Here is a 12,977-nt window from a genome sequence, read left to right as displayed (position 1 = left end):
AAATGGTTACTCAAGTTAGTCAAGGAAGACTGTTACTACTTTAGAAAATCACAAAAGTACAATTAAAAAGAAGTCTTCCAAATAATTACTTGAATAAGAACAAGTATGCAGTATAAAAGTACTGAGTAAAAGGTGAGTAACGGCTGACGTATTAAGTTTGAAGTAGAACATGAACATCAATTAGAAAAAAAAAACATAAAATAGGACTATGCAAATTTAAGAATATTGCCAGACAACATCACTTTAGAACTATATCTATACATCCATTTTCTTTGCTACTTATCCTCATGAGGGTCATGGGGAGTGCTGGAGCCTATCAGCTGTCAAAGGGCAGGAGGCAGGACACACCCTGAATTGGTTGCCAGCCAATCGCATGGCACATAGAGACAGTCGATCTCACAATTACACCTAGAGGCATTTTAGAGGGTCCAATTAATGTTGCATGTTTTTGGGATGTGGGAGGAAACCGGAGTGCCCGGAGAAAACCCACGCAAGCACGGGGAGAACATGCAAACTCCACACAGGCAGGGCCGGCATTGAACCCGGGTCCTCAGAACTGTGAGGCAAAAGCTTTACCAGCTGAACCACTGTACCGCCTTTAAAACTATATGATTTTGTTAAATGAAATGAAGTTAATGTTAAAAAAAAGCAAAAAAAAAAAAAAAAAAACCAAAACAAAACACACCAATTCAGCTGTGATAAATTAAATTACAGTACCTTCATTTTTTTTTACACACATGAAACATCACAACGGCCACTAGGCCAAATTATTAATTATCTAATTTTACGAGATGTGCAATACAAATAAATATGTTTTGCTTTGGTTTGCTATAAACACTGATTAGAAATCAAGCAACACAGGTGCATTAACTCAAAAGAAACTACAGTTTTTGTACCTTGCATTTTTACTTTCAGGTGGTGTGCATCCAATGTGGAATTCTTCTTTTTAATGCATACAAACATTTCTAATCAGGTCAGACGAACTGCAATTTGCATTCATGTGCTGCGGTCGACTCGTTGGTTTCATTCCATGGAGTGTGTTCTTCAATTTGAAGCGGACCTGTTGTAGGTTGAAATGCCAATGTTTTTTTTTTTGGCAAACAGAAAAAAACTACGTTCCACCAAAGCAACTTTCGCAATGTACAACTTTTCCCAAAATGTGCACAAGTTAATGTAAAGGAGTAAATGTAGTTCACGATTACTGTACTCGCATGTCTCCTTATAATATTAAACAGAAAAAGCGGGATAGAAAATGGATAGATGGAAGATCAAATAAATGATAACAGACTGCTTTACAAAAAGTTGATTTGAATGACATAATTTCCAATTTATCAACTAATAGAGCATCATTTTAATGTTGTTTTTTTTTTTTAACAAACATCACAATGTTTTTTTCATTGCAAACTTTAACTGCACTGTTATTACGCAAATATTCAGTGATCCAGAGTTAAGTTAATTTCATTTAGAGACGTATGCGATGGGGAAAAAAACTGTATAAAAATCTTACATTTTGGTACAGCTTGCAAAATGAAAAGAAGGCATCCATTTTAGCATGACATACCACTTGATTGGCTTTAATGGGCCTTGTGTTTGACACCTGTGCTTGAGGATGATTTTGGGCCTTTATGAGTCGCGTGGCCTGCTTTGGGGTTCATATTTGGATGCTGTCCCCGTTGCCGATTTGAACTGCAACTCCTTGAACTCTCTTTCTCCACCCCCAGCACACAGTGTAATATGATCAGTGCAGCAGTCGAGGGACGCTTTGGCGAGGTTCGACTCCTTTCGGGTCAGGGATGCTTTGCACAAACAAAGGAAGGAGTTTTCCGTGCAGCGGGTTGTAATTATCATCCGGCTTGCTCGAAGTTGTGACTCCCCACTCGGTGGTGCCACATCACACAGTGTTGTCGTCTTAAGCAATCTACTATGCGAACAAATATGCTTCTCGGACTTTTGGGGCTGTTTCTGGCTTTCACGGAAAATTGTCGGGGCGCACCACAGCAGACCTGTCATCCAGGAGACGAACTTCTGGGTAAGTTTGGATCGTTCATATGTTTCTCATACGTTTGAGCAACAAAGAGTACGTCATTTATCTGTTTCTTTGACCCCCCCCCCCTCGCTGATTGCAGCATGATTATCCTACGTTTTTTGCACATAAGTAAATTATTATCTTGTTGATCAACACACCATTTTACTGTAAGTATACTAACCCCTCTATTTGTTTTGGCTATAATCCAAATGTAAAGCATTGAAAGTGCCACCTAAAAATTTCACTTAAAAACACAAAGCAAGTCCTGCTTTTTTGGACCAATAGCGCTCTCTCGTGTGCAGATATGTCATAATATCCCTTGATTCCATCCATTAACATCATGTAGGCATTGTTGGAGATTTCATGTGTGGCATTTTCCCCGCCCCTTTTCATACAGGAAGATGCAGTAACAGTGTGACCGAAGCAAAACGTAAGTCATTTAGCATCATTCATGTAAAATGAGGCTCCATTTTCATTTCTAATAACAATCAGTTGCAGGGACAACTGTTTATATGTAATCATACCGTATGATGAGGTGACTATAAATGGATCCGCTGTGATCACGGCCCTCCGAGGGGACCCAGAACTACAATTTGGCCCGTGACAAAAAAAAAAAAAAAAAAAGTTTAATACCCTTGAATTTCAAACTACAATGGCTATGTGCTCCCTTAGGTGTGTCTTATTTGACACTGAAATAAACAAATAAATGTTTGTAATGGTAACCTGCTACAGATTGTTTTGTACTGTATTTTTACATCTACCCATTGTAATTTTTTTTTCCATGCTGCATTGTGACCTCTCTCACCAAAAATCAGCTGGGATTGGCTCCAGCTCACTTGTAACCTTGATAAGGACAAATGATGCAGAAAATGAATGAATGTCTATTTTTTTTCAGCTGGTTTCTTGGCACAAAGTGAACATTATGCTGATGAACGAACCTGCCCGAATGTAAAGTTATGTAACTAACAGTTAAGTCACTGTTTACTGAATCACATTTGGCCCTTCAGGTTCAAAGGGTGAGGAGACCCTTAGTGTTCAGGTCGAGACCTGACCTTCAGAGCCAGAAATGTTAAAATATCACGCTTCTCACTACTACAATCGGCTTCTCCTGTGGAATCCATGGCACATATATCATGTCCAGTTTTTCTGCTTTTGTGCTCATGCTGATTATTTGGTAACCACAGCTACTGTACACAACAACCACACAAAACGGTTTAATGATGAAATACATGCATGCATAGAGAAATACTTTGTATACCTAAAATGACATACATGTACACCCTGACTACGTATACTGTACACATTTTTGTGTGATAACATACTGTCTGTTTCCGTTCTCTTCAGCTACCTGCACAGAGATGCATCTGAGCTACTGTAATGATGTAGGATACACTAGGTGGGTTCTAGAGGTTGGTATAACTTGTCAAAGAAATCCATTTCACTGCTGTGTGTACAATATCAACCTTGTTTGGTTATTCTACCGAGAGGGCTACATAGTGCCTGTCAAGTTCTCCTCTCCTAATGAACGGGTTTCATTTCTGTGGTCACAACGAAACCCATATTTGTATGAAGGTGTCCATGTATCAGTTCGAAATCTTCACTGATTGCGTAATCATTTGTTGACACCATAATAAGGAAACGCAGTGGAAACCCAGATCAGAATCCTACTCAAATCAAAATTCACAGGGTATTCTGACATTTACGAGTTTGCTAGAGACAATTCATGATGTGGGTCAGTGCGTGGCCTTTATTTGTTTGTATGCACTCCCGACATCTCCACGTACCAAAGAAAACCATCGCCGACTGCGCCGCAATTTGCCAAAAAGGATCTTATTTACCAAATGCATAGCCAACAGCGGTCGGTTTACCTCTGATGATCATGTTGAAGTCTCGCTGGGGCTCGCAGGGCATGTTTGTGGTTGACTTGGAGTTACACTATGTACAATTCAGTGTCTCACTGTTGCATATGTATTGTGGTAACACAGTGCCTATTTACACTAAATTGAGTACACATGGAGTAGCTTTAAAAAGATTCTGAATTTATCTGTCTTAGATGTGCTGACTAAAGTAGGTTAGTAAAAATACTGTCAGAGAAAAGAATATTGGGCATGTACGGCTGGAATAAAAGCTAGAGACCAAGGCCAAGGCAAAGCTGGAAAAAAATACTATTCTTTGCAAATTATGGGTAAGAGAAAACAAGTGTTTTTCTACATGCAAATCATTGATGTAATTCTTGCATGAGACCACTAACAATGCAACAAAAACAACTTTGACATTCTACACTCAGTGGAGGTATTAATCAGCAGATCAAGTAAAACTGTACCTACTGTACTTTTTAAAGCACTATTAATGGAGAGCGACATTTAGCTTTTTCAGTTTCAACCTTCTTTTGCCGCCCCAGAACTATGTTTCCCAACATCCTTGGCCACCAGAGTCGTATGGATGCCGAATCGGGGTCAGAGTACCTTCTCTTGAGTGTCATCCACGGCCTCCTTAATGGAGAGTGCTCCCCTGACATCCGTCTCGTGGGCTGCTCAGTACTTGCGTCGCCCTGCCAGGACAACAAGATGATTAAGCCCTGTCGCAGCACATGTGAGTCCCTGAGGAAGGACTGTTCCCACACCTTTGAGGCGATACACATGGCCTGGCCATACTTCCTAGACTGTGACCGCTTCTTTGCAAGCGACAGCGAGGGGTGCTTCGACCCACTGGCAGCGCTCAAAGGTAAAAGAACGGTGTGAGCTCTTGAATAAATCCCAAAGAGTTCAGAACTTAATCCTCTGATACCTATCCCACCCCATTCAGCCAGGCAGGAGCTAACAAGGTCCAGCCTCTCACCAGAAGAACCCAGCACCATCATCCAGTTCACGTACACTACCAACAGTCAGCTGTACGGCTTACTGAAGAGAACAGCAGCCAAGTGTTCCCACATTTCTCATGTTTACAGCATCGGCCGTAGCACTGAGGGCCGAGATTTACTGGTCATCGAATTCAGCGACAATCCTGGACAGCATGAACTGTGTAAGTACCGTAAAATATTGTATGTATTTATTTATTTTTGGGGGGGAGGGAGTCTTAATTTGTGTAAAGGCCTTTGACTACATTTCCTGAATCAACCAAGGGGAAAATTTAAAGGGGTGATACAGTATTTTGAGCAGAATAAGGCGCAACTCCTTGAGTTTGGTTTGTAGTTCAACTCTTGAAAGATAATATAATTGTGTTGTTCTTGAGACCAGTAACTACTTGGGACACAGTTGGTTGCAATTAAGTAATGAATTCCATTTAGCCTCAGTGGCATCAAGATGAATTTGTTCTACCATCACTTACACTCAAATGATCACTTAATCAATTATCATACCCATCTTTAGTCGAAATGTCATCTGATTTGTTGTAGAATGACTGTTGGAGAACATGAGAACAGAAAAATAATACAGATCATGGCACATGACACATTTTAGTTCAAGAGAATCCAATCCAATCCAATAAATGTCATTGCCCACTGTATACAGTTGGGGTCTCAAACTCAATTTACCTCAGGGCTGCTGGAGCCACAGTCTGGCTGAGGCTGGGCCACAAACTCGATGCACATGCGCGTGCACACAGTTTAAATTAGAAATAAAAAATAAATACAATCTTCTCAAATGTCTTTTTAAATTTATTTTTTTAAAATACAAAATAAGGTAATCAACGATGCCGTTGTAAACAGGCTGTCTGCAAAACTACTTATAAAACTCTCCATGGCAACGCTGCTGTAACTCCCACTCATTTAGAAATGAGTGAAACTCCCTGCATCGGACCTGGTCGATGTCACGCCGCCATGATTGGGAGTTTTGTCAGCTCCCTACACAACACTGTAAAAGTGCCATTCATATAAAACTCAAGGCCCACACTAATGTTAAACTTTCTTATTAAGGTGGAGGCCACAAAAAAAAATCATATCATTGGGTGCCAATTTGAGACCCATGTTATACAATATTTTGCTATGAAAAAAAAAAGATCAGATTCTTTCCACAGTAAAAAAAAAAAAAAAAAAACGTTGCAAAAAGGTGAAATAGCGAATGGTGAACCATGAATATGTGGAGGTCCACTGTGTATACATTCCTGGTTTGGAAGGGCATTTTTGAACAAGTAGAAGCTAAATGAAACCCCACTGTCAGGCCATTAGGAAATCATCAGGGGTCTCACATGAACGGGGCGCGGGCCATTTGCAGCCCCCATTATGATACTTTGTGGCCACCACCTTACGATGAAAGTTTAATGTTAGTGCAGACCTCAAGGATTTTATGAATGGCCTAGCTGACGAACCTACCAATCACGGTGGGGTGTTTGGCTCCCGGGGTGTGACATTGACCACGCTTGATGTCAGCAGAGAAACCTTTTTCATTGAGTGAAAGTTACAGTCGTGTTGGCGTGGTGAAATTTCTCAGTTGTTTTGCACACAACTTGTTGACACCAGCATCCCCGTTGACCTTATTTTGTGTTAAAAAAAATAAAAAAGAAGTTTGAGAAGATTGGATTTTTTTCATTTGCATATGTGCGCAGGCTGTGGCCCAACCCAAGCCAGGCTCTGCCTCCAGCGGGCCCAAAGTAAATTGAGTTTGAGTCCCCTCACCTCCACGTTTTTTACAACTTTTGAATGTGATACTATGCTAATGTTTACAGAACTTACCTTTATGTATTAATTTGTTTATTTTACAATATTTGCCCCTTGTCTAAATACTTTAGTGGAGCCAGAGGTCAAGCTGATAGGCAACATGCACGGCAACGAGGTGCTCGGTCGCCAGCTGCTCATCTACTTGGCTCAGTACTTGTGCTCAGAGTATACCTTGGGAAACCCGCGGGTACAAGCCCTCATCAACAACACCCGCATCCACATCCTGGCCTCCATGAACCCCGACGGCTACGAGCTTGCCGCCGCAGAGGTAGAGGATAGCAATGACCCGGAGCTCATCAATCAGGAAGTAAATATTGTTAACAGTGCCAAGAAAGACAAATTGCCATTATCCATTGTCAGTCCACTCTGCTTTGAAGGGGTGAAGGCAGTAAGTACTGATTGGATGATCTGATTTACTGTTGCCAAATTGAAATGCGATGATCTGGTGGTTAGATATGTTGTGATGTGCAGTCAGGACTTCATTTTAAGGCAGTCTCAATAATAATGACAGGACCATGCAGGATTTGCTCCATGGCAGATTGATGAGAGTAAAGAACTCTTAGCACATTCAACTCTTAACTACATTTAAATGGTTTATTGTTCCCTTTTGTGTCCAAACAAAAACACAATATCAAAGGATAACTGGCCAAAGTGCAAGTTGTCAGAGGTCCAAGGTCAGATCTTCTCAAACACTTTGCATTACTGGAATTAAATAGTGGTTGAGGCCATTTGTTCATACAAATACTTAAGCTAGACACTATGCTGTCACTTGATTGAGTAAGTACTTTGGTGTTAGTGTGCGGAGAAGGTGTGCAATGTTGATATTATTCTTATTTTTGTATAACAGTGAATATCCTGGATTCCTTCTCATTCAGGATGTACCTCGCCTCCTGCCCGTTGACAGCTGGGAAGGGCTCCAGCACACCTGCGACCCTTGTTCAGATATGGGGCTCAGAAAATGGATGGATGGATGGATGGATAGATGGATGGATGGATGGATGGATGGATGGATGAAGACTCCAAATTGCCAATCTTAATGTGAATGGATGTTTGTAATTATACACCCAGTGTCTGCCCAGACTCCAGTCCAGGGTGTACTTTGCCTCTTGCCCAAAGTTCGCTGGGGTATGCTCCCTAATGAAGACAACTGGTTCATAAACATATCATTATTGTTATTACATTTTCATTAAAACATGGCTACGATTAGGGCTTGCCGTTGCTGCGGGGTTTTAAGACTATGCTTTTTATTTGTTGGTTTATGTGCTTAAAGGCCATGGTGCAGAATGGGCGTTCAACAAAAATTTTAAAATTTTAATGTCTGCGCCATACAGAGAATTTAAAGATGTTTCCAGAGCACGCTACGCAGCTAACATCCACTTTTGAAACGCTGATCAAATCCAGTTGTAGTGTACCAGACTGCACTCTCGTGAACTGTACCACTGATGACAGTAAATGTACTCAGTCTACACCATTTGAAAAGTAGAAATCAGTGACTCAGGGCAGTACTCATGCCTTCCACCTTCCCATCTTTCTATTTATTTATTTTTTAACAACATAGTCAGGTCCTCCCACGACCAGATCGAGTCATCACTTATTGTATCAGATTAGAAGAGTTTTTACACAAGCAGATTCAACATATTAAAACACATACTGCCTGGCAGTGGGAGAATTCTAACCATTTTTTTTTTATTTTTATTTTCTTTGCTAACCAGTAAATGACTCACCAATTAATTGATGTACTGATTAATAATCATTACCATGCTTTCCTATAGTGTGTTATGCATTTGTAAACCTCCAACCACCAAACATAACATTTTCTTTCAGAAATCTAGCGTTAACACTCCACATAACACCCCGGGCACATGGTTTTAAGATCACTAATGGATAAGAGCCAGTGTTTAAGGGTGTTCCAATTCTGTGTTTCTGCTCTGCATGTAATCTATCTCAGGGATGTCAAACTCATTTTTGTCGTGGGCCACAGTGTAGTTACGGTTTCCCTCAAAGGGTCGTTATGACTGTGAAACCATAAAAATCTTTAATTGCCTCATCATATGTACACCCGGAATTTTTTTGAAAGAGTGTTGGAATCAGAAATCAAGGGTAATGCCTTTTTCAACCATTGTTCGTGTTTGATAAAACAATAATGTTTATATCTCAACGTTATCATTTATGGCATATGACAATTAGAAATTTTAGTACGGATTTTTGATTTTTTGATTTGCCATTGCGGGCCACATAAAATCATGTGGCGGGCCGAATCTGGCCCTCGGGCCTTGAGTTTGACATTTGTGGTCTCTACTATATGCAATGGACTGATCACACGCTCAAATGTCTTCAAATGGCATTTGACATTGGAGTTCTCTCCTCGGATATATGGTCTTGTCTTCATGTTAACAATGGAAATAACAGATAATCTCACATTTTCTTGACTAATATCCAAATAGTTTTCTCACCACATGCCTGCTCCCTCTAACATCTACACATAACCATCATCCTCATCAATATGATGTATACATTGATTTGACTCATTGTCACATGGTTTAACTCCGCGAGTTGTTTGAAAACCAATGTTTCAGGGTCACTTACTGAACGGCTGGACTAATGGCCGCACCAACGCCCAGAACATCGACCTGAACCGCAACTTCCCTGACCTCACAACTGTCTTCTACCGCAACCGTCGCAGCAGGCACTTCCGGACTGACCACATCCCAATTCCTGACGGCTATTGGTTTGGCAAGGTAAAATCAAATTACATCATATTTATTGACGATTACAAACAATCCAACCGCTTTGCTAGTTTATGTGTCGATGTGCGTATCTGGCACCAACACACCGATGGCTCAGTGGGATTTATAAAGCTTTCCATCCTCATGCCAAATAACTGCTAATTAAAATCCTGAAAAAGGCCTCTGATACTCAGTGGTGTACATGTTATACTCTGTAGGTGGCACCAGAGACCTTTGCAGTGATGAAGTGGATCCGGTCAATCCCCTTTGTCCAGTCGGCCAGCCTCCACGGGGGTGAGCTGGTCGTCTCCTATCCCTTTGACTTCTCCAGACACCCCCACGAGGAGAAGATGTTCTCGCCCACTCCAGATGAACGGGTAATGGGTGATTGCAATGCATGATGGTTGTTGACGTAGCTCTCTCGTTAACGGTGCCACCTGCAGGTGTTTAAGCAACTGGCTCGCACCTATGCGGACGCTCACGCCACCATGTCAAACAACGACACGGATAGGTGTGGAGCAATGTTTTACCGAACTAGGGGCATCATCAATGGGGCTCTGTGGTACAGTTTCCCTGGAGGTGAGAAAAAGAAAACGTTCACGCATTTGAGCATTTTTTTTTTCAAGGCTACATCATCTCATTGGCACACTCCAAAAGTCTTAGGCCACCACTAGTTTTGCTATTAAAAATATTTTTTTTTCTATTGCCATCATTTTGCCACAGTTAAACAAATAGTGATGCTATTCCTTTTACTTTTCAGAGAGACCTATTCCTGCAACTTTACATTGATGTAGCATTTTTTGTGTCCTCATCTAACTTTTAAAAAAGATACATCTTTAGACAATAGCCCAAAGAAAAGAGGAACAATTTTCCTATTGTGGAGGAGTGACTAGTCCTTAGTTAAAGTGAAAGCTGCAGATCCTGTCTTAATGAATATCCTTGGAGCATCCTCTTGAGCAAAATGCAGTAATGCTGTAGGGGTATGGTACACTAGTAGTTAGCATGCCTCTCTTACAGTTCTGAGGTTCAGAGAAAAATACACGTCTATGGGGCTAGAGTCCAGCAACATCGATGATTATGAGAATGGATTCATGAGGTGACATTATAAAGTGCTTTGAGTGCCTGGTGGAACAAATGTTTTGAGTTTTCATTTCACAATTACACTATTTAATTCAAAATAAAAGTGTCTTACGACTGTGAATACTTTGCTTTTCTCTGTGTCAGTTTTGTACCCTAACAAGACTGATACAATTAGTTATTGCTTAAAAAAAACCCTCTGTAGTGGCTTTTGTGCAGTACTTGAGACAGTATTTGTCTTTTGCAGGCATGTCAGACTTCAACTACCTGCACACAAATTGTTTGGAGATCACAGTGGAGCTGGGCTGTGACAAATTCCCCTCTGAGATTGAGCTTTACCCAGAATGGAAGCGGAACAAGGAAGCTTTGCTCAGTTTTGTGGAGTCGGTAAGCATATCTGAATGTTTTGTTAACTTGGCAAGAATGACTCTGTAATACACGTGAATTGCTCTCAGAGTTGAAAATATAAAAGAATTGATGAACATTTATCCATTCATTGTGGTTCACATAGCTTACTCTCATGAAGAGTCCGAAAAATAGAGTTCCACTTTTTCTTGTCTCATTAAGGTCCATCGGGGGATTAAAGGTGTTGTCAAGGATGTTAATGGCAATGGGATCAAAGATGCCACCATCTCAGTCAGGGGGATTCGAAAAGATGTCACCACGGGTACTTGCTTCTGTTTTCATCTGCTTGACTGTCTTCTTGACATGAACAACTGGACTGTGTCCACCTTCCTCTTTCAGCTGAAGGTGGAGACTACTGGCGTCTGCTGAGCTCTGGTACTCACATCGTGACAGCCACTGCCAAGGGCTACTCCCGGGTCAGCAAGCGGGTTCATTTGCCTCACAACCTGAACAAAGCCGGACGTGTGGACTTTGTCTTGAAGAAGGTCTGTTAGTGGTTCTGCTACATATGCTTGATAAAATGGGATCTCTGCTCTCTACTGTCACTCTCGTCTCCATCTTCTATGCAGGTTCCGGTGCGGCCTGATATTGACGACCACTTCTTCCCCACAATAGACACGTGGGATCGTTTTGACCCTTACAATGAGTTTGAACACTATAGTGAGCCAGATCCAGCTGAGGGGGGCATCGAGCGGCAGGAAAAACCCTGGTGGTGGTCTTACTTCTCCCAGTCTGACAGTTCGCCTCCAAACTGGCTGCTGCGAAATGTCTAAATTCGCTTGAGGACAATACCGGTCTCATTGTACCGCTGTAAAATGCATTTATGGAGCAGCTGAGATGGATTAACATTGACTTCAACAGTGCACACACAAGTTGTATGTTTTTGAAAGGACTTGACAAAACTCTTTTCTGCCAGGCATCACATGTAATTTTGGTGAACAGTGGAAGGTGAAAAATAATGGCATCCACTTTCATGATGACAGTCAAGTGACAAGTAAAGTCAGCTACATAAAAGGTGCTTATTTGTTTTTACAGTCAAATGGTAATTTCTTATTTTTTTTTACACATTTTACATCATTCAAGTCACAAAAGCCTGGAAGTGTAACAGCTTTTTTTTTTTTTTTTTAAATACTGAGCACAACTTTGGAATTTGGATGCGTTGTGCTACCCTATGCCACTGAAATAGATGCTTTGCTTTGTTTTATATAAAAACTAGAAAAAATGACATACCTGAAATACGTTAATAATATTGTATACAAATATAAAATCCAATAAAAAACAGGATTAAATAAAACATTACATTCATCCCCAAAGAGGTTCGGCACACCTTCATACTTTACTGTAATAAGATCCAAATTACAGTATTTTTTCTTGTTAGTATAAACCTTTACCGACAGAGGACGCCATTGTACATGTAAGAGAAGACTCCAGACCCCCATCAAACCAACGCTTTCTCAGTAATTGATACGTAGCCTCCATGCTACATACATACTGTCAGTCGATTAATTCTTTAAAATCAGATTAACTAAACCATTGAATTTTGACTGATTGGACTTAATCACAGATGCCAAATATACCACACATTGTATTACAGTTTGCTTTTGGCAATTTAAACTTATTCTTCAATGAAAAGAGTTCAAGGGGTGCACTCCAGTTACATGCAAATTGCTCCCCCCAGACACTCCCATGGGGTGCCTTTTGAAGCAAAATGCTCCGAGCAGACCAGTCAAATTTTGTCACTCATATCTGCATTGGCGTAAGCGTCGAGCTCATCCATCCAGCCATTTTCTGAGCCGCTTATCTTCACGAGGGTCACGAGAGTTCTCGAGCCATTCCCAGCTATATTCGGGGAGAAGGCAGGGTACATCCTGAACTGGTTGCCACCCAATCACAGGGCACATGGAAACAGACAACAGTCGCACTCACAATCACACCTCGGGCCAATTTAGAGTCTCCAATGAATGCACGTTTTTGGGATGTGTGAGGAAACCGGAGTGCCCGGAGAAAACCCACACAGGCACGGTGAGGACATCCAAAACCCAGACAGACGGGATCCAGATTTGAACCCCGGTCCTCAGAACTGTAAGGC

General features: G+C 41.1%; 1 protein-coding gene across 4 annotated transcripts; it reads left to right on the top strand.

The window, feature by feature from the left end:
* The first annotated feature begins 1,698 nt into the window (after window positions 1-1,698).
* cpz (carboxypeptidase Z) lies at window positions 1,699-12,183 on the top strand. Of its 4 annotated transcripts, XM_061829765.1 has the most exons (14): window positions 1,699-2,029; window positions 2,424-2,456; window positions 3,371-3,422; window positions 4,428-4,618; window positions 4,688-4,750; window positions 4,832-5,047; window positions 6,752-6,987; window positions 9,257-9,418; window positions 9,625-9,783; window positions 9,850-9,985; window positions 10,731-10,870; window positions 11,051-11,150; window positions 11,228-11,373; window positions 11,458-12,183. In XM_061829765.1, exons 1-14 carry the CDS (start codon window positions 1,924-1,926, stop codon window positions 11,659-11,661), a joined length of 1,944 nt encoding a protein of 647 aa, XP_061685749.1. In that variant the 5' UTR covers window positions 1,699-1,923; the 3' UTR covers window positions 11,662-12,183. The 4 variants fall into 4 exon arrangements, with proteins under 4 accessions (XP_061685749.1, XP_061685747.1, XP_061685748.1 ...); XM_061829763.1 differs by having other exon boundaries at window positions 4,428-4,750; XM_061829764.1 differs by having other exon boundaries at window positions 1,707-2,029; window positions 4,428-4,750; window positions 6,752-6,948; window positions 11,458-12,181.
* Window positions 12,184-12,977: the final 794 nt, after the last annotated feature.

The sequence above is a fragment of the Syngnathoides biaculeatus genome, chromosome 9, assembly GCF_019802595.1.
Source record: "Syngnathoides biaculeatus isolate LvHL_M chromosome 9, ASM1980259v1, whole genome shotgun sequence".
In the NCBI taxonomy this organism is placed as follows: Eukaryota; Metazoa; Chordata; class Actinopteri; order Syngnathiformes; family Syngnathidae; genus Syngnathoides; species Syngnathoides biaculeatus.
This window is presented reverse-complemented; position numbering and strand designations above follow the sequence as displayed.